The following is an 18,583-nucleotide window of genomic DNA, read 5'->3' as shown; positions in this document are numbered from 1 at the left end:
TTAACGGGCTCCCGTACAGTCAAGGGACACCCCTGCCCCAACTTGCCAGAGCACATATCCTCTCCCCCCAACTCTTATCACACTTTGTGCTCCAGCCAGAGATTGGTTAGTTGCCATAGCAACCTCTGCACGACATCCAAAGGACAGCTCTAAGAACCATCAGGGTCTACTTTGGCAAATTCCAAGTCAGGGGATATAATTTTATAGACCCACATAAACACATCAGGTCTACTTAGACAAATCCCAAGTCGGTGAATATTTTACGCACATACATTATATATATATATGCACGCGTTTCAAAGACTTCCTACGTCTTTTGCAACACAGACACACACACCCCAACCTATTGCATCACCGCACAGAAATCCTAGCAATGCTTTGCAGAACAGAAAAGACACAGTCGGCTGGAGTAGGCGGTAAGGAAAAGACCACTCGGTTTCAGAGAGAGAAAGGGGGGTGTTTCGTAAAGGAGCAGAAGGTGGGAGGGAAAGGGCAGCCCCCCCCGCCTCCTCGTGACAAAGGGACCAATAGAGTCGCGCCAGACGTAGGCTGAGCTTTTCTTTTTCTTCCTTTCTTCTCCGCCAGGCAGCGAAGGGGTTAAAAGCAGGATCTGCTCTGACTGATCATTTTCAGCGAGGCTGTGCGAGCAGGACCGCATGAGCAACTGCAGCAGCAGCAGCAACCGGCTACATCAGCAGCAAACCTTTTCCTTTCTCTTTCCTTTGGACTTTTACCAATCGGCTCCTGGGAGCGAATCCGAGCAGCCGCTCTGAATGAGAGGGTCGTCTCCTTGGCGTTCTTTTCAAGTATCTTAAGCCTATATCGGTGAGGGGGAGCATTATCGGTATTACTATTAAATTTAAATATATATAAATATATTATTATTCGTCCGGATCCCATCTTTGCATTTGCCCACCATCCCTGGAATCGTGAGAGAGGAGCCTCCCCCCCACCCCGCGCCCCACTCTTCATAAAGAAGTTTTTCCTCAACAGAAATGGCAACGAAAATCGACAAAGAGGCGTGCAGAGAAGCGTACAATCTCGTGAGGGACGACGGCACGGATGTCAACTGGTAAGGCGCAGCGTTAGACTTGGGGTGAAAATAATAATGACGGTTAAAGACCAGTGCAAATATAACAGAGAGACAAAAGAAAGGTATCTTGGGGGGGGGGGGCGAGCGATCTCTTTAAGCTTTAAAACCCAGCAGTACCACACCCCTTGGCTTAAAGACTGAAGCAGACGCCCGTGGACTTCAGCCTTGCTCCATGTGCCCATATCCTTGACCGGTGGATATAATCACTGGCAAAAAGCAATGCAGTTATGATGAATGCCCCAGAGGTTAGCATTAGGCCGCTTATACACTGATGGGGAAGATTGGAAGTTGGGAATCACATTACTCATCCCCCCCCCCCCCGTGTCCAGTGTGTGGTCCATTGTGTGTGTGTGTGTGTGTGTGTGTGTGTAGGAATTTTTTTCCATAGAGTCAAAATGCAAAGACCTCCCCCACATATTTTACGATGCTCTTTCCTCCCCCTACTTCTCCAAGGGTGACGTTTAAGTACGAAGGATCCACCATCGTCCCAGGGCACCATGGAGCCGATTATGAGGAGTTCATCAGGCAATGCACAGGTAAGAAGAGGGGAGATATACTGTACTTTCTTCCGAAGATGACCTCATAGGATTGGGGGTGGGGAAAGGAATACAAAAGGCTGAATGAGAGGTGAGCTGTGGATTGCAAATGGTTTTTACATCCCCCCAATGTCTCATTCCTTCAAGATAGTTTGAATGTCTGGCTTTTTACATGATCTCACCCTGGATGTCTAAGCAGCCCAGTGGAATGATCTCATTCAGCTAATCCCTCTTTTGTTTCACCCTTGGCTTAAATTGGGGAGGGGATTCCTCCCCCCCCTCCAAGAACAATTTCTTCCTTTCTTCAGGAAATGTTCTCCTTTTAATTGCTGGAGTGTAAATGGCATCTTTTTCTTGTGGGGGGGGCATCTTAAAAGATAATGCAATTAAAGTGTAAAGCAAATGGAGTTTTGTTTTAACCCCCCCCCCCAACTTCAAACAAATGATGGCAGCTTTCATGGCTTTTTTTCCCATTGGTGACCCCCTGTATCTCTCTTTTTGGTCTTTTTAAAGTTATAAACTTTCATCCAAGAACCAGCAATCTTTTGGGGATGAAAAGGCAATGTAGAACCCAAAGTTTGTTGTATTAATTAATTCAGCAATCCACCCATTTTATTTATTTGTTTGATTTTTTTAAAAACCCTGATCACCCCCCTCCCACAGGAGAGAGAGAGAGAGAGAGAGTCTCTCAGAATCTTATGAATCACAGTGATGTCAGGCTTACAATCTAAGAAGACATGCCATAAAAGGAAAATGAGTTGGGAAGGAGAAGAAAATAAGCTTTGTTACAAGAGGCTGGTGGGCTTTTTTGGGGGGGGCTGTTGTTTTTTTACAGGAGGTTATACTTTCTTGCTTGCATCCCTTGTGTGCTTATGGAGCAGCTCCCTCTGTTAAAAACACCATCAAAGTCCTAAGCACACATTCCCTCTCTTTGTGCATCTGTGCATACATGGAGCTCTGTGTGAATATTTTGTGGCAGTGGTGGGTTCTGGAGCAAGAGAAAGCTCTGAAAATGAAATACACTGCAACTTTTAAAAATAAAAATTATTTCATACATTTATACCCCAACTTCCTGTTACCACGCCTCCATGTAAGCTTATAAAACCAGCATATTGCTGCAGTGCTAAGGAGCAGAGCCCACTAGGTACAATGGAACTTCCTTCTGAGTAAACATGCATAGGGTTGAACTACAGTATTTATAAAATAAACAAGAAACTATTTATAAATGAAATAAGGAACTGTTTATAAAAGAAATAAAATAGTTTATTTATAAAATATTTATAATATCATTTCTTTAATTAAAAAAACCAAAAAACTTAAAATCTATCCAGCTACACAATCCAGTTAAAGAAATGGCAGAAGCAACGGGATAGCAATTAGGGTAACACAATTATCTATAAGATGCTCAAGAAACCAGCGGATTGTCCACACTTCTGCTTGTCCTGTGTCTAGAACTTGAGAGGTTTTCTGCTTGTTCCACTGCTTTCCTCCAGGAAAACTGCTCTTTATTGCTGAATCTGAGCAAATGTCAATCCGCTGAAAACCCCATTGACATTTCCTCCAATTCAGCAGTAAAGAGCGGGTTTTCCTGGAGGAAAGCGCTGGGACAAGCGGAAGTGTGGACGAGCCCTTTGTCAATTTTGAGTTGGCATATAAAAGATGGATCAGTCAATGCTAAATGAATATTTCTGGGCAGCTGTTGCATGACCAGGGCACCACATGGAAAAGGCCCTGTCCCTGCTCTTCAGCAGATGCACCTGTATTAATATTAGTGTTATTAATTTGGTTTATTTAATTACTCCAGGGTACCTAGAGTGTATAGAAGAGAAGGCAGTCCTTCAGAGACCATTTACAGCTAGCTGGAATGTTGGGCCCACAAGATCTTAAGGAAGTGATTAAGACAAGTTGCTTTGTATGCATTTCAGATCGAAAGACTTGTGTCTTAAAATACAGCTGGACGCAGTCTTAGAGAGCGTTCCAATTGCACTTCTATGAACTTTTGGGCCACCTGCTTCCAGGAGGCTTTTCATATATAAATGTGGCTGTGAAACGGAGGGCCTCACAGCCTTCTGGGCAACCTTCTAAGGGCCACATGCCAGTGGTGGGCGGGGCCAGAAGCAAATGTGAGCACATCAACCAATGGAAATTGTACAGTAGGCTGGTTTCTAGGCACATGCAACACACCCCTTTTTCTCCCCCGTCCAGGTAAGCAAGAGACATCATCAGAGTTCAAGGACACATTCCACCATGCAGAAGCCATTGGGGGGCTGTGAGGGGTGTGGCCTGGGGGCATTTCTGAGGACCAGGGAAAGAGGCCTGGTGGGGCGCATTCAGCCCTGCAATATTGGCTAGTTACCAAGACACCAGGACCTCTAAAATGGAAAGAAAGAATAACTTCTTGCTTTGCAGAGGAAAGTGAAATTGGAACAGACAGTCCAGAGGATTCCTTATCTAGATAGAGCCCTATGCGAGTGTTCATGTGTGGCTCAGAGTGCTGGGGAGAGAGCAGGTGTGTGCCTGCTAGTTCTGCTCCCCACCTGCTGTTCCAGTCATCCTACACAACTTGGAGGGCAGCGAGCTGAAACAGGGAACAGCCTGTACTTGCAGAGACTCCCCCTACTCATTTTATAAGACTGGGGTTCAAAAATGTGCAGGGAAACGCCATGAGTGACAGGAGGCTTCTTCACTGCAGCCGCCCTCCAACTTGTGAAGGACAACGCGGGTGGAGCCAGAACATTTGTGAACACCAGAATAGGGATTTTGTATCAGTCACACATCAATCTGCAAGGAGGAGTGAGCTGTTTTGTTTGAGTCACACACACGTAAGGATCACTGAGTCACAGCATCTTTGATTTGGCTGGGAGAAAACTGATTTGGATTTGCAGGTTGGGCAACAGAGCTGATGTGGTCTTGGGAGCCACATGGCTCAACTGTGTGCTTCCTTCTGCAGTATCAGAATACCTACTCAGCCTACATGTTTGTAGGAAGATGGAGTTGTATACGATGCTTGTACTCAGAGCAGACCCACTGAAATTCATGGGCACTTCCAGATTGTGACTTTTTCAGGTGGGATAGTCAATCACATAGGTGATTTGGGTGGTGTTGCACAAGAAACCTGCTTTCTTTTTTCTACTGGAAAGTGGAATGCAATATTGTCTAACCTCCCTGCACACAAATCAGAATGCATATTCAATAAACAGGTTGTCTGGAAGTGACCGGAAGTCCATCAGTTTCAGTGGGTCCACTCTGAGTTAATATTTAGTTGGAATACAACCCATTATTGCAAAAGAGATGTTCACTCTCCAGTGTTCTCTCTTTTCCAAAGTCTGCACAGAACTTCATATTGCTTGCAGAAGGGGGGAACACTTGCACCATGAAGCAAACTTGCCCACAAAATTATCCCAACCTCCAAGTATTGCATCTTGAGCCTGAACAATTTCCTTATTAACTTCCTCTGTTTATTTGCAGAGCTGTACATTGTGTTTGGCTCTGTTTTTTCCCCATCTGGGAGGCAGTCAGTGGTTCCTGCTTGTCTTTAGATTTAGAATAACAAAGCAGAAGCAGAATGGCTCAGCAGGAAAGCAGGAAAGATGTGTGTGGCTTTCTCAGAGAATGAATGACTTTGTATGAATCTTTTGAGGAATGGCTTCATGAGCATCTGTTTATTCAGGCAGGCGGTTGGGTTTCCCCCTCCTTTCCCCAGCCAATAACCTTTGGAGGGGGTGTCACCCCCTTCTTATGGGGCATCAGTTCGCATGAACAGAGAGAAACAGCACAACCTTGCAAGGAGAATTTGCTTCCCAAATGCTCTGTGCTTGCTGTGAGGAAATGTTTTCATTCCAAGGGCCTCATTCAGTTCTAGGTAACCCGCCGTGGTCCACATGCTGGTGGTGGGTGGAGCAAGTGGCAAAGTGGATAGAGCAGGGGTCAGCAAACTTTTTCAGCAGGGGCCCGGTCCACTGTCCCTCAGACCTTGTGGAGGGCCGGACAATATTTTGAAGGGAAAAAATGAACAAATTCCTATGCCCCACAAATAACCCAGAGATGCATTTTAAATAAAAGGATACATTCTACTCAAGTAAAAACACACTTATTCCCGGACCATCCCAGACTGACAGGGCAATTGGGCCGGATCCAGCCCCCGAGCCTTAGTTTGCCTACCCATGGCGTAGAGTAACAAATGCCAATTTTGCCCTGGTGCAGGAGGGTAGTTTCAACACACACTCAAACATGCATGAGGAGAGAGCGAGGAAGTTCCTCATGGCACAGCCAAAAATCATTGGATACTGTCCTGCACCTACTTTACTGTTTTTTTCTTTGGGGGGGGAATTGCGGTGGTGGTCAAAGTAGGCCCCCAAACTGAAAGTTAGGCACTCCTGGGTCAGGTCATTAGGTATAGCATGTGCTACAATGAAGAATCATAGACTCATAGGATTGCAGAGTTGGAAGGGACCCTAAGGGACATCTATTCCAAACCCCGCAATGCAGGAAGCACAGCTGAAGAATCCCTGACAGATGGTCATCCAACCTCTGTTTAAAAACCTCCGGTGAAGGAGTGTCCACCCTCTTCTGAGGTCCACTGTCAAACAGCTCTTCCTGCCAGCTTTCTAATCTTTAGTTAGGATTTCCTTTCTTGTACTTTGAATCCATTGGTTCAGGTCCTACCCTCTGGAGCAGCAGAAAACAAGCTTGCTCCATGTGACAGCCCTTTAGATATTTGAAGATGGCTCTCACATTCTCCTTCTCGGAGCATGTTACATCCATGCCTCTCAGATGCACAGCATCTGTCTTTCTGGTGGCTTTCAGATGGCTTCCCTCCCCCTCCTCCCCCGAAAAAAAGGAAATGGCTAGAATGTGTTTGAAGCTAATGTGCAATCAACCCCATCCTGTTTCAAGAACTCCTCTTGCAGGGCCTGGATGGCTCTCTGTGGGCTCCTTGAGCCTTAACTAAGGATTTAATTCAAGGCTTTTGAGCCTGCTCCCTTTGGTCCATGAAGGATGGCATCCCTCCAGAGGCAGCATTAATAATGGGCATCTCTGAGCCATCAATCCACTTTGAAACTAGGGAAGGGTGCATTTCAGAAACGTCTGTGATAACCTTCAATGCCTTTCCATCATCCACTTTTTGTAAAAATAACACTTTAATGCACTTATAATTGAGGTTAAAAATGAGGTCACTAAGTGGGAAAAGATCTGATTTTATAGGGCACATTTAAAAAAAGAAAAGAAAAGAAAGGACAGGGATTAGCCATCACTTGACACCTCCAGATTCAAGCCGTATTCTTATAGAAGGCATATTTTTTGGCCAACTTTATTGAGCTATAGCAGATAGTTATGGCTCTCTGTTTGAGTGGGAGGTTGGCCTGGTTGCAATGCTCATTTGATTAAAAGCTTTTCAAATGACTGAAAAAAATTCATTCATTTTTTATAAAAAATGTTATCTTGCCACACCTTCCCTCACGTACCTGGGAGTGAGACTCATTCCACTGGATCCAGATTAACACAGTTGACCTTAAGTCAACTCATTGATTTCAGCAGGCACTAAGTCATGTATTACTTAATACTAGGACTTAGAGACATTCAATGAAGGTGAATGTTAGAAGATTCAAGACAGACAAAAGAAAATACTTCTTCATACAGTGCATAGTTAAATTATGGCATTTGCTCCTAATGGATGTTGTGATGGCTACCGAATTGGATGGGTTTAAAAGGAGATTGAACAACCTCCTGGAGGATAAGGCTATCAATGGCTATTAGTCATGATTACTGTATAGTGCCTGCACTATCAAAAGTATTATGTTCTGAATACCTGTTCTATACTGGGAAGCGTGGATGGGAGAGAGTGATAGGCACTTATGTCCTAGTCATAGGCTTCCCACGGGTTATCTGGTTGGCCACTGTGAGAACAGAGTGCTGAACGAGATGGGCTATTAGTCTGATCCAGCAGGACTCTTCTTATGTTCCTAACTTGTCCCATTGAGTTCAAAGGAAACTAAAGATTTTAACTCGATGGGGCATTGGAAGAAGCGTCCCATACAGAAGTTTGCTTGTTAATTATTTTATTTCTGTACTGCTCTTCAAAAAAGAAAAAAGAAAAGTGAAGTGCTTCACAAATAATATCATAAAACAGATAATACACACAACTAAAACCAGCCTATTATAATAATAATAATAATCAAAGAACACCAAGATATATTGTGTTTCGTAGACCATTCAATCAGTTAGTGGTCTTCATGACCTCCTTAGGTACTGGATAGCTCAGTTGGTTGGTGAGTGGTGCTGATAATGCCATGGTTGCAGGTTCGAACCCCATATGGGACAGCTACAGATTCCTGCATTGTAGGGGGCTGGACTAGATGATCCTCAGGGCCCCTTCCAACTCTACAATTCTATGATTCTATGATTTCTGCCACACCAGCACAGTGACCCAAAGCCCTGAGTGAAGAGCTGCACCTCCAGCAATACATTGCCACAAAGAGGGTGCCACAACCAAAAAAAGCCTTCACTTGCCCAGGGCTGTGACCACAAAGAGGGCTCCCTCCACAGAACTGAACTGGTGGACTGGCAAGTACTGGGAGAGGTGCTGATCTATCAGTTACTTGGGCCAAACCATTTAGGGGATATTCAGCTGCTGCCAGCCAAGTGGGCCAGTTCAGCAGAAGGTCAGGGATGTTGTTAGGGTGTGGCACGTGGGCCCTGGAACTCTTGGCACTTCTCTCTCCTTTTTATTTTAAAAAAGCTTTGCTTACAGGGCGACTTCTGAAAGTCAATCTAAACTTAGTCTCTGTATGTATAAAAGAACCTGCGCAAATTGTATGCAAATTTGTGCCATGGTCCTGTGCCCTCGGGTCTTCTAAGGGCCTAGCGGTGCCCTTGATGCTCAAGAAGCCCAGCAGACCTCAATCAGTCCAAAATGACTAGCTAAGATCTTTGGCCGTGTGGCTTGATGAGGATCCTCTCCCACTCCTAAGGTCTGCAGCGGAAAGCTTTTGGCAGGAGGAAAATATGCAAGGGTTAATGGTTTACCCTTCGGTTTCTAATCTTCTCCCAACTTCTGCTTCTACTGCCAGCCTCTCTTTTTCATGTTTACTTTAAAGGGTAAGCCTGTAAGAAAGAAAGAAGAAGAAGCAAGATGAACCCTCCTTATGGCAATGATTGTGGTTGCATTTCTCATTGACAGGCTGTTCCTGTCTGCCTGCAAATCATTTCCCACCTCCACCCCCTCCTTTTCTCTCTGCCTTTGCAAAATGCACCTCCCTAGGCTGTCAGGCAGATGCCATTTCACTTGTTCCTCTGCTTCCCCAGTGGCCATCTGGAATTGGGTTTTGATTCTTTGTATAATGCAAAATCTCTAATTGCAAGGCCTTCTTCTCAGACACGTTGTTTTCACGTACACGCAAACGTAAAGGCACGCACGCGCACGCTTTATTTTATTAAGATTTCTTAACTTGCCTTTCACTACGAGGTCCCAGGGCAGGCTGCAACAGTTTAATCTTATGCCTGTAAAAACAAGTACAGCCCTTCCAAGCAATAGTACAGGATGATACCATATCAGAGGTGGGCAGCTAATTTGTGTGTTTACTAGGACCCACCCTCCACCAATCAGAACCAGTGTAAAATAGAGGCTGGTGTGGATGGGAGGTGCATATACTTACAATGAACCTTCAATATACTTCTGAACTACGTCTCAGTCCTTTCACACAAAAAGTCCACTCCTGGTTTTCCTCCAACCTTTCTTTTAGCAGTTTGATTTATTAGTACAGTATTAGTTATTGCTTTTGTTAACCTTTTAGAGTGAGAAATGCTTGCCTGGTCTTCTGTAAATCACCAGGCTGGCAATCTTAGCTACTCTTACTTGGCAGTAAGCCCCATTTAACATAGTGGCACGTACTTCCAAGTAAACCACCTTAAGACGGCACTATATTTGCACTAGAACAGGGGTAGCCCATCTGATGTTCTCCAGATGTTGGGCTCCAACTTGTACCAGGCAGCATAACCAGTGTTCAGGGATTATGGAAACTGTAGTCCAGAGGGTACCACATTGGCTACATCTGCACTAGAATATTTCAGGTTTATTGGAATAAATTGTGATTCTGGGTGGTTGAGAATTGACCTGCCCACTCAGGAAACCAGTTTGGTGAAGAAGAAAAAGCCACCTACTGATAAGTGAGCAATGAACTTTGGAAGAGCTGATTAAGTTGTGTGTCTTGTAGGTGTGAATTGCATGGTTACTCACTCGTGTGCAAAGCAGCCCCAAAGAGTCTGCTTAGATGTCACTAGTCTGCAATCCTCAATACATCTGCTAGGGACTAAGTAAGCCTCATTGGATGCAGTGGGACTTACTTCTGGGTAGGACACATTGCCCTGTAAGTCTCCTGGTCACATCACCACCATATATTTAAAGTGCATGGCTTCCTTGAAAGAATCCTGGGAACTATAGTTTGTTAAGTGAATTGTAGCTCTGTGAGGGGTGTGTGGATGTGAACAACGCCTGCTCATCAGTAGCAAAAGAGCCTTTTGTTAATGAGTCTTAGGGCTGATCCACACACACCAAACATTTAAAGCACAACCAACGCCTAACCTACCTTGAAGGTTTGTTGTGTGGTATATATATATTTTTAAGACTTCTAAAAGGAATCGGAGGGGGGGTGTCTTCTATGGCTGCAGTCACACAGCAGGTCTCCCCCATTTTCATAATGTTTCCCTAATTGGAGCTCCCCCAAATTCCAGAAACACAGAAGCGTATCATGCTAGTTTAATGTTCATTTCTGTGTTGTTCGTTCCCAAATAAAATCTGTGTGCAAAGAACACATAAATGAGTGCTAAACTTGTTCTATAGTTCACTATGTTGCTAGAAGTGCCCATTATGTTCTCTGGAAGCTCAAAAAGAATATGGAAATTCAGAGTTAGGTAAACTTCTTAAAAAGTGAATACTGTAAACTGCTGTGGGAAGGCAGCCTGCATTGGGTCCATTCATCCTGGCATTATCTGTGAGACTTCCCATTTTTTGTTTATTTTGGACCTCAGCAATGTATTTTCAGCTACCTGGCAAGGAAAGTGGCTTACCTCCCCTCACCCCGCCTGATTTTTATTTTTTGCATGATGACAGTGGCATTTCCTCTTTCAAAGGGAAGTTGCTTTCTTACAAAAATACTTTGTTGCAAGCATTGCAGAAATGCCAGCCAACTGTGGAAGAGTGAATTAAACTCCTTTAAGGGCTGGTGGGGAGGAGGCTGGCACAGGGTGTTTGGGGCAGGTTGGAGGGGGGGGAGAGGCTTCCATTAGGAATTTAGGGTGAGTTTAAGAAGAAGGTTGAGACTGCAGTCCTGCCCCATTGAAACCAATGGAACTTACTGCTAAGTAGACTTGCATAAGATGGCACTGAGAGGTGGTAGCAGGGGCTACAGCATCCTTCAAATATGTGAAGTGTGTCTGTGTATATTATGTTTCTGCAAGAGCCTGTTGCACAAACCTTTGGTTTTCTAACCTTCTGGGAAAGGGGTGGGGAATCTTTTTCACCCCAAGGGCCACATTCCCACGTGGGAAGCTTTCCGGGGGCCACATGTTGCTGGTGGGTGTGGCTAGAGGAAAAAAGATGTGGCTCTTTGTAGGCTACACTGCACACAAGTGCACAACTGCATCGTGCATTGAAAGCACATTCAATGTACGTTGCTCCCCCGACCCAAAGAATCCTGGGGACTCTTAATTTCCCTCTCAGAGCTACAGTTCCACTTGTGACACATCATGCCGTCTTTAGCATATGCGCCGCCAGGGTGGAAAGATCTGCCCAGTGCCCCCAAATTTAGTTTAGCTCCCAAATTAACTTTATTATGCTTATGTCATGTGTAGTAGAGACCTAAGTACTAAGTAGTTAGTCAAAGAAAATTCTGACAATTAGTGAAAATAAACATTATTTTTTTAACGATTTCTCTAAACGAATTTGAACTGTAAGTGATGAAATTAAAACGCGCCATTGTGAATGACAAGCACGGTGCTGGCACATCTTTGGTCAATGAGCGCACGAAGTCAAAAGTCCTTTAGTGAAACATTAGGTATACATTTTGTTAATACCTAGGTATTTATGTATTTTGTTTTTCTAGCTCGATCAAAATTATTTATTATTTCATAACAGGTAGATAGTAAAGAGCTTAGGTGGCTTCAGCGGTGGGCGTCTGGCATCTCCCCCCCCCCCCCCAGATTTCGGTGCCCAGGTGCCTTGCACCCCCAGGCAAAGACGGCCCTGACATCATGTACTGTGTTCAGATGGTGTCAGAGCCAGAAAACGGATCCTCCAAAGAGGAGCTTAGCACTTTGATAGATTCATATAGCAATAAGCAATCCTTAAGGAAGGGTTGGGGAATCTGCGGCCTGTTGGACTCCAGCTCCCATCATCCCAGGCTGTTGGCCATGTTGGCTGGGCTCATGGGAGTTGGAGTCTGACATCTGGAGGGCCACAGGCCCCCCCCCCATTTTCCTTAAGGTATCCTAGGTCCAGGCTCGTTGCGTTTGCAAGCTGTTTGGTTACACATTCTTCAGCTAGTCTTATTTTACCCCACCAGCTCTGTAACCTTTCTTTCGTTTTTTCTCCCCATCCAGATGACATTCGGTTGTTTGGCTTCGTCCGATTCACCACTGGCGATGCCATGAGCAAGAGAGTCAAGTTTGCCCTGATCACATGGATTGGTGAGAGTGTCAGTGGTTTGCAGAGAGCCAAAACTGGGACAGACAAGACTTTGGTTAAAGAAGTAGTACAGGCAAGTTTAACTATTACTAATATTAGTCGTTGTATTGTTGTGTTTCTATACCGTAAACCACCCTGTGACCCTTGGATGAAGGGGGCAGTATATAAATTTAACAAATAATAAAAATAAAAATAGTAGTAGTAGTATCCCTACTCGTGTGCCTTTCACAACAGCCTGTATTTACATATGTGTAAGAGGATACGTTTGCATGAACATCCTCATGCATGATTTAGCCTTGATGTTCCCCCTCCACTTGGTAATGGGCCTCCTGGATCTCCAGGTCCTGGAAGTGTATCCATTTCCCCTTTCTCCTGTCTCCATGTTTTGTGGGGAGCATTTGGCTTGACAGTCAAATTGAGGAGGCTAGAGCTATACTGGCAACTCGGAGTATCTTGCCTTTGACAGTGTTGAATTTTACATCTCCTTGGCATTCTCCTTTAGTCTCCAAAATTTATTTAAGTTACTTTATCTGCTGCTTCTTACCATGGCTTGGTAATGTGCATAATGGCATACCATGGTTTAGCATTGTCACAGGCATGCATACTTCTCTCCTTCCCCCCTTCTCTACCAGGTCCATGAGAAGGAGATCAAGTGCTGCTGCTTCTGTTTTGGATTAACCACAGTTTAATGTGATGACCGGACCCTAAACTGTGGCTAATCTTAGCTACAGTTAGTGAAAACAATCCAGCCTCACAAACTGTGGTTGGCTTGCTTCCACTAACCACATTTAATACTTCTCCCAGTTCATATATCATGATAAGCTTGTGACCACACCAGAGGAGGAAGAAAGGTGAAGACCTGCTGTAACACTTCTAACATTGCTAAACCATGGGTAGTGAATGTGGTGACGTCAAGATGTTGTGGACTATAACTCCCATCAGCCTCGGACAGAGATGATGGGATTTGTAGTCAATTACATCTGAAGGATAATTTGTTGGCTAAACCATGGCTTGGTGTTACAAGTGAACACAGCTTGTTTTATTGTATTTTATTGTCTTATGTCATTTTATTGTGTGTTGTTGTATGTATTTTTTGGATGCATTTTTCCCCAGGATGCAATTTTTAAAAGATAAATTCAGATTTCAAAAGACAGATCTCCTTACTATACATTTAACATGACTGCCCACAATTCCATCTTTCCTGGATTGTTCTGGGCAAACCAGTGAGTGTCACTTGGCCAACCTTGTGCTGTCATATGAACACAGGAAGCTGTCTTACACAGAGTCAAGCCATTGGTCGATCTAACTCAGTGTTGTCTACACTGCCTGGCAGCGGCTCTCCCAGGTCTCAGGCAGGAGTCTTTCTCCCAGTCCTGGGAGAACTTCCATCAACCCTAGCCAGCGTGCCCAGTGGTCAGGGATAATGGGAGCCATAGTCCTGAACATTTGGAGGGTGCCAGGTTGGCTGTGTCCCTGCAGCCAACCAAAGGTCCATCTGATCTGAAGTTAAATCCGGTGCCTCTGAGTAAATTGCAAGGTAACCAGGCTTCCCTCTTTCTTTACCACTGAGTCATGGCCCTTTGATTCCAGAAGACTGGAAACACCCCAGATAATTTTATCTGACTGTGTGCAGGCTCCAGGGGCTGTACTTTCAGTCCAAACTAATTAACAAGCAAGCAGCTTTTAATAGTTAACTAGGATATAGGAACGGCCTCCTGTTTGACGTTGGACGGAAACAGGAAAACAGTGGTGTGTGTGCCTAATCCTTTCCTGATGGGAGTTCATCCTCCCACGGAATCAGCTGCAGTTGCTAATAAGCACAAGACAACTTGTCATTATTTCTTTTAAACACATCAGGGGCAACTTTCAGCCAAAGCTTCCAATATTTTGGAAATAACAGTATATGTTTGTAAACTGCCCTTGTGATCCAAGGGTGAAGGGAGGTAAAGAAACTTAATATATATATATTTCCAAAAAACAGCAGCAGCATTAAATACCCCAACCATTTAAAAGAAAGTAAAATCAAGTGTAACAATAAAGCAACAATATGACTAAAGTGAAACCAGCTGCAAAACAGCAAACTGTAGCAATAAAACAAGAAACCACCATAATATCTGTTAAAAGTTGGGAGCGATAAACATGTAAGGGGAAGGGCTGTAGCTCAGTGGTTAGAGCACTTGCTTTTCATGCAAAAGGGCTGGGAGAAACCCTCCTCCCATCTGAAACCCTGGAGAGCTGCTGTCAGTCAGTGTTGGCAGTACTGAACTAGATGAATGTCTCTGTATCAGGCAGATACTATGTTCCTATTCTTGAGATAGTGCTGAAAAGATCTCAAGAGTCAGTGCTGTTTGAGGATCCCTGTAAAGAACATTCTACAGCCTGGGCACCACCACTGATAAGGCCCTGTCTCCATTTGCCACTCAACTACTTATGGGACCAGCAGTAAAAACATAATGTGATATCTTAAGGGTCCTTCAGCAGCTTCAGTCAAAAAGATGCAGAGTGCCCAAGAACTTGTATTTATTTATTTGGAATAGTCAAAGCATACCATCCCTATGGAAATCTGCCTAGAGAAGGAATGGGGGAACCTCTTTTAGCCCAAAAGGCAACCTTCCAGGAGGTGCTTGTTAGTGGTGGATGAGGCCAGAAGAAAAGTAGGCACAGTAATCATCTGGCCAGCAGATGATATTCCAGCCATGCAAAAGCCACAGGTTTCTACACACTTGATGCCACCCACTTTTGCTACTGGTGATGCCACCAGAGCTTGTTTTACATAGCTGTTGTTTCGACGGAATGAAGGAGACAGAGGAAGTCCAGCGAAGCTGTGCTTGTATACACAGGACAAACCCCGTTCTAATTCAGAATGTGGCATTTGCACATGTTCTTAATAGCTCTCCCCCCCAAAAAAAAACCCCACGACTTCCAGATTAAGGAACCGTGGCGTCCCTTAGCAATTCTGATTCATTGCAGCAGTCAATGGATCAAATGAGAACTTTGGACGGAACATTTGCTGTCGGCTTCTTCACCTCATTACACAGTCTTTGCCTGCTGCTGCTGTTGTCTTTGTGAAGTGATTCAGGTTGTTGCTGCGTCCCGGCCTCCTGGCCTAAAATAAATGGTCGTGCTTGTTTGTGGTGCCCATACGCTCTGGAACAAACACAAAGGCGGCAATTCATTCCTGGGGCACAGCCGAGGTCAGGATGGGAGGACAGAGAGGTGGGGGCAGAGAGGCGAGCTGAGAGGCTCTTGTCCTCAGAATGTGTGTCTCATGCCTGGAATTTAAGAGGAGCTAGAAACAATGTCTGTGCATCAAACAGAGGGGAAGGATTTCACCAGAAGCTGTGAGCGATGGTCTAGGAAAACTGACATGACCATCCTGCCTCTGGTGTCCTAGTAGCTTCTGATGCTCCAATGAACATGAGAACGGAGCCCTGCTGGATCCAATCAAGTGCCCCAACTAGTCCCACATGCTGCTTCCCATGGTAGCCAACCAGAAGTCTCTGGCAGGGCTTGTAGGCAAGAAACCACATGACATGCAGCAAGGTCAGCAAGAGGCAAGGGCCATAGCTCAGTGGTACAGCATCTGCTTTGCATGCAGAAGGTCCCAGGTTCAATCCCTGGCACCTCCAGGTAGGGCAGGGAGACATCCTTGTCTGAAACCCTGGAGAATCACTGCTAGTCAGTGTAGACAAGTGTCCTAAGTCCTGTGAGCACATTGTGGTGGTTGGGGGTCCAGATGAGGAAGAGTGGGAGGAGATCAATGTTTTAAAAATGCACTGAAAAACAACATACTTGAAATATTGTACAACTACTTAAGAGATTTTAAAAATAATAATTCTAAGCAGTTTATTTATAAGAAAATAAATAATAAATACTAGGATACAGATTTATCTGGCTCCAGGAACTCATCAGGCCACATCAGCCAGGGAAGGGCATTTTTCAGCCATCGTGCCACTACAGAGAATGCTCCCAGTATCAGAGTTGCAGACCAGCAACATCATAGGAAAATAGGAAGCTGCCTTATACCAGATCAGACCATTGGTTCATGTGGCTCAGTATGGTCTACACTGACTGGCAGCAGCTCTCCAGAGTTTCAGGCAAGGGACACTCCGAGCTCTACCTGGAGATGGCAGGGATTGGACCTGGGACCTTTTGCTTGCAATGCACATTCCTTGCCACTGAGTTAAGGATAGGGGTGGGGACCCTTACCCCAATCTCAGGCACAGAATGATTCCTATCACTGAAACGCTTGCACCGCCTCCCTCGATGAGCCTCATGCTTTGCTTTTGTCTCTTGCAGAATTTTGCCAAAGAGTTTGTGATCAGTGACCACAAGGAGCTGGATGAGGATTATATTAAGAGCGAGCTGAAGAAAGCTGGGGGTGCCAATTACGATGCTCAGGCAGAGTAATTGGGGGGGGGGGAATGCACTGTGCCTCTCACAGCCACCTGCCTGCATCCAGAAGGGGAGGGAGGGGGGAAAAGCACAATGTATCTTCAAAATCAACACCGGGAGATGAGCGGAGGCCAAGTGGGAGGACCAGCCTCCTTTGTCTTCTGCACCTTCAGAGTCCCTTCCTGCCTCCCAAAGTAGACATTGATTTTTCATTCCATCCAGTGAAACATCTCCTTCATACATGATCTCTCCTTTTTACATTATTGGGTGTTTTGTTTTTTTTAAAAAAGAAATTATTATTATTATTATTATTGCTTATCTTTTGCTTTTAACAAATGCTACATGGGTACTGGGCTCCATAACACATTGGCTCTGAGACTTTCTTGACAACAGAGCATGTTGACATGTTCCAATCTCAATATTTTGGCAGATCTGTTGTTGCTCTGGGAAGCCTGCAGTTGCAGCATAGGGGGGAAATGTGCATTTTTAGTGAATTCGCACTCGACCTTCCAACTCCCGGACAGAAGTGTTCCCAGAAGCAGTGCATGCAGTTAGTTAGGCACAGTCTGATCATATGCACACTTACTCGGAAGTAAATCTCATTGTGCTCAGTGGGACTTGCAGTGCAATTCTATAATTGTCTGCTCAGAAGTAAGTCCCAGTGTGTACAGTGGGGCTTACTCTTAGGAAAGTAGAATTGTAGAGTTGGAAGGAACCCTGAGGATCATCTAGTCCAATCCCCTGCAATGCAGGAATATGCAGCTGTCCCATACAGGGATCAAACTTGCAACCTTGCCATTGTCAGCACAAAATCCTAAGCAGGAAAGTAGATTTAGGCAGCAATTCTAAGCAAACTTTATGGGGAGTAAGCTCTAGTGAAATCAGCGAGACTTCGGTTCAGGTGAATACAATTGCAGCCTTTACTGTCCTATATGGAACATGTTCTACTGAGTTCAGTGGGTTTTACTCCCAAGCAAGTTTGCAAACGATTGTAACCTTACAGCACAAACCTAAACATGTTTATTCAAAAGTAACTTCCTCTGAATTCAAGACAACTTATTCCTAGGCCCGTGTGTATAGGACCTCAGCTTTAGGCAGCAATCCTATGCACACTTAATTTACCTGGAAGAAAGCCCCATGACACAGCAGGACTGACTTTGGGATAAACAAGCATAGGCTTGTGCTATTAGCAAGTTAGGAGGTTGGTGTTTTTTTGTTTTTAAAGTACATTTTGTTCCCCAAGTCTGAGATCAACTCAAGCCAATGCCAGTCAAAATCACATGTTGAATCGAAATATCCAGAAGTGTTGAGTTCTAGTCATGAGAAGACATAAATCTATATTTCAGCTTTTAAAGGAACAAGAAGAAATATAATTTGCCTTAACAAAATTGCTTGGCTCTGTGCTATATATGGGTTCTCCCTCTCTTTTAAACAAAGTGCTTTGTTTTTATTGGAATTTTTTTTAAAGGTTTGCTATAATAGCAGTAAACAAGGAAGAAGTAAAATATCTCCTCTTTTGATTGTACTGTTTTGTATGTGTGTGTGTGTTAATTATGCATTTGCATTTTGGATACTGTTGCATATAAGACAAAATATGCAATGGCAGTGGCAACATTTGTTTGAAGGTGCCATTCTGTTTAAGTGTTGCAAGCCACCCCAATCTCTGAGTGGTGCAAGATTCCAGGGGATTCCAGGGTTTGTGTTTTCTTTGGAATGAGGGACAGCTCAGAGTGTGGTGCGTTTATGATATATGGTTTATTTACACATTTATACAACCTGGGAGTAAATACCAATGAATTCAATGGAAACATTTCTAAACCTATGATAGTCTCTTACATCAAAACAACAGAGCACCTTGTGGCACCCGGAAGATGAAGA

The 18,583-nt window shown here is 44.4% G+C and overlaps 1 protein-coding gene across 1 annotated transcript; it reads left to right on the top strand.

Annotated features, from left to right (window-relative positions):
- Positions 1 to 401: 401 nt before the first annotated feature.
- On the top strand, positions 402 to 18,230 carry COTL1 (coactosin like F-actin binding protein 1). The gene is made up of 6 exons (XM_028740089.2): positions 402 to 416; positions 586 to 825; positions 994 to 1,072; positions 1,547 to 1,629; positions 12,226 to 12,383; positions 16,610 to 18,230. The coding sequence occupies exons 3-6, from the start codon at positions 996 to 998 to the stop codon at positions 16,718 to 16,720; spliced, it is 429 nt and encodes a 142-aa protein (XP_028595922.1). The 5' UTR covers positions 402 to 416; positions 586 to 825; positions 994 to 995; the 3' UTR covers positions 16,721 to 18,230.
- Positions 18,231 to 18,583: the final 353 nt, after the last annotated feature.

Source organism: Podarcis muralis, chromosome 7 (genome assembly GCF_964188315.1).
Source record: "Podarcis muralis chromosome 7, rPodMur119.hap1.1, whole genome shotgun sequence".
NCBI classification, from domain to species: Eukaryota; Metazoa; Chordata; class Lepidosauria; order Squamata; family Lacertidae; genus Podarcis; species Podarcis muralis.
Note: the sequence above shows the minus strand (reverse complement) of the source record. Positions and strands in the feature narration are given on the sequence as shown.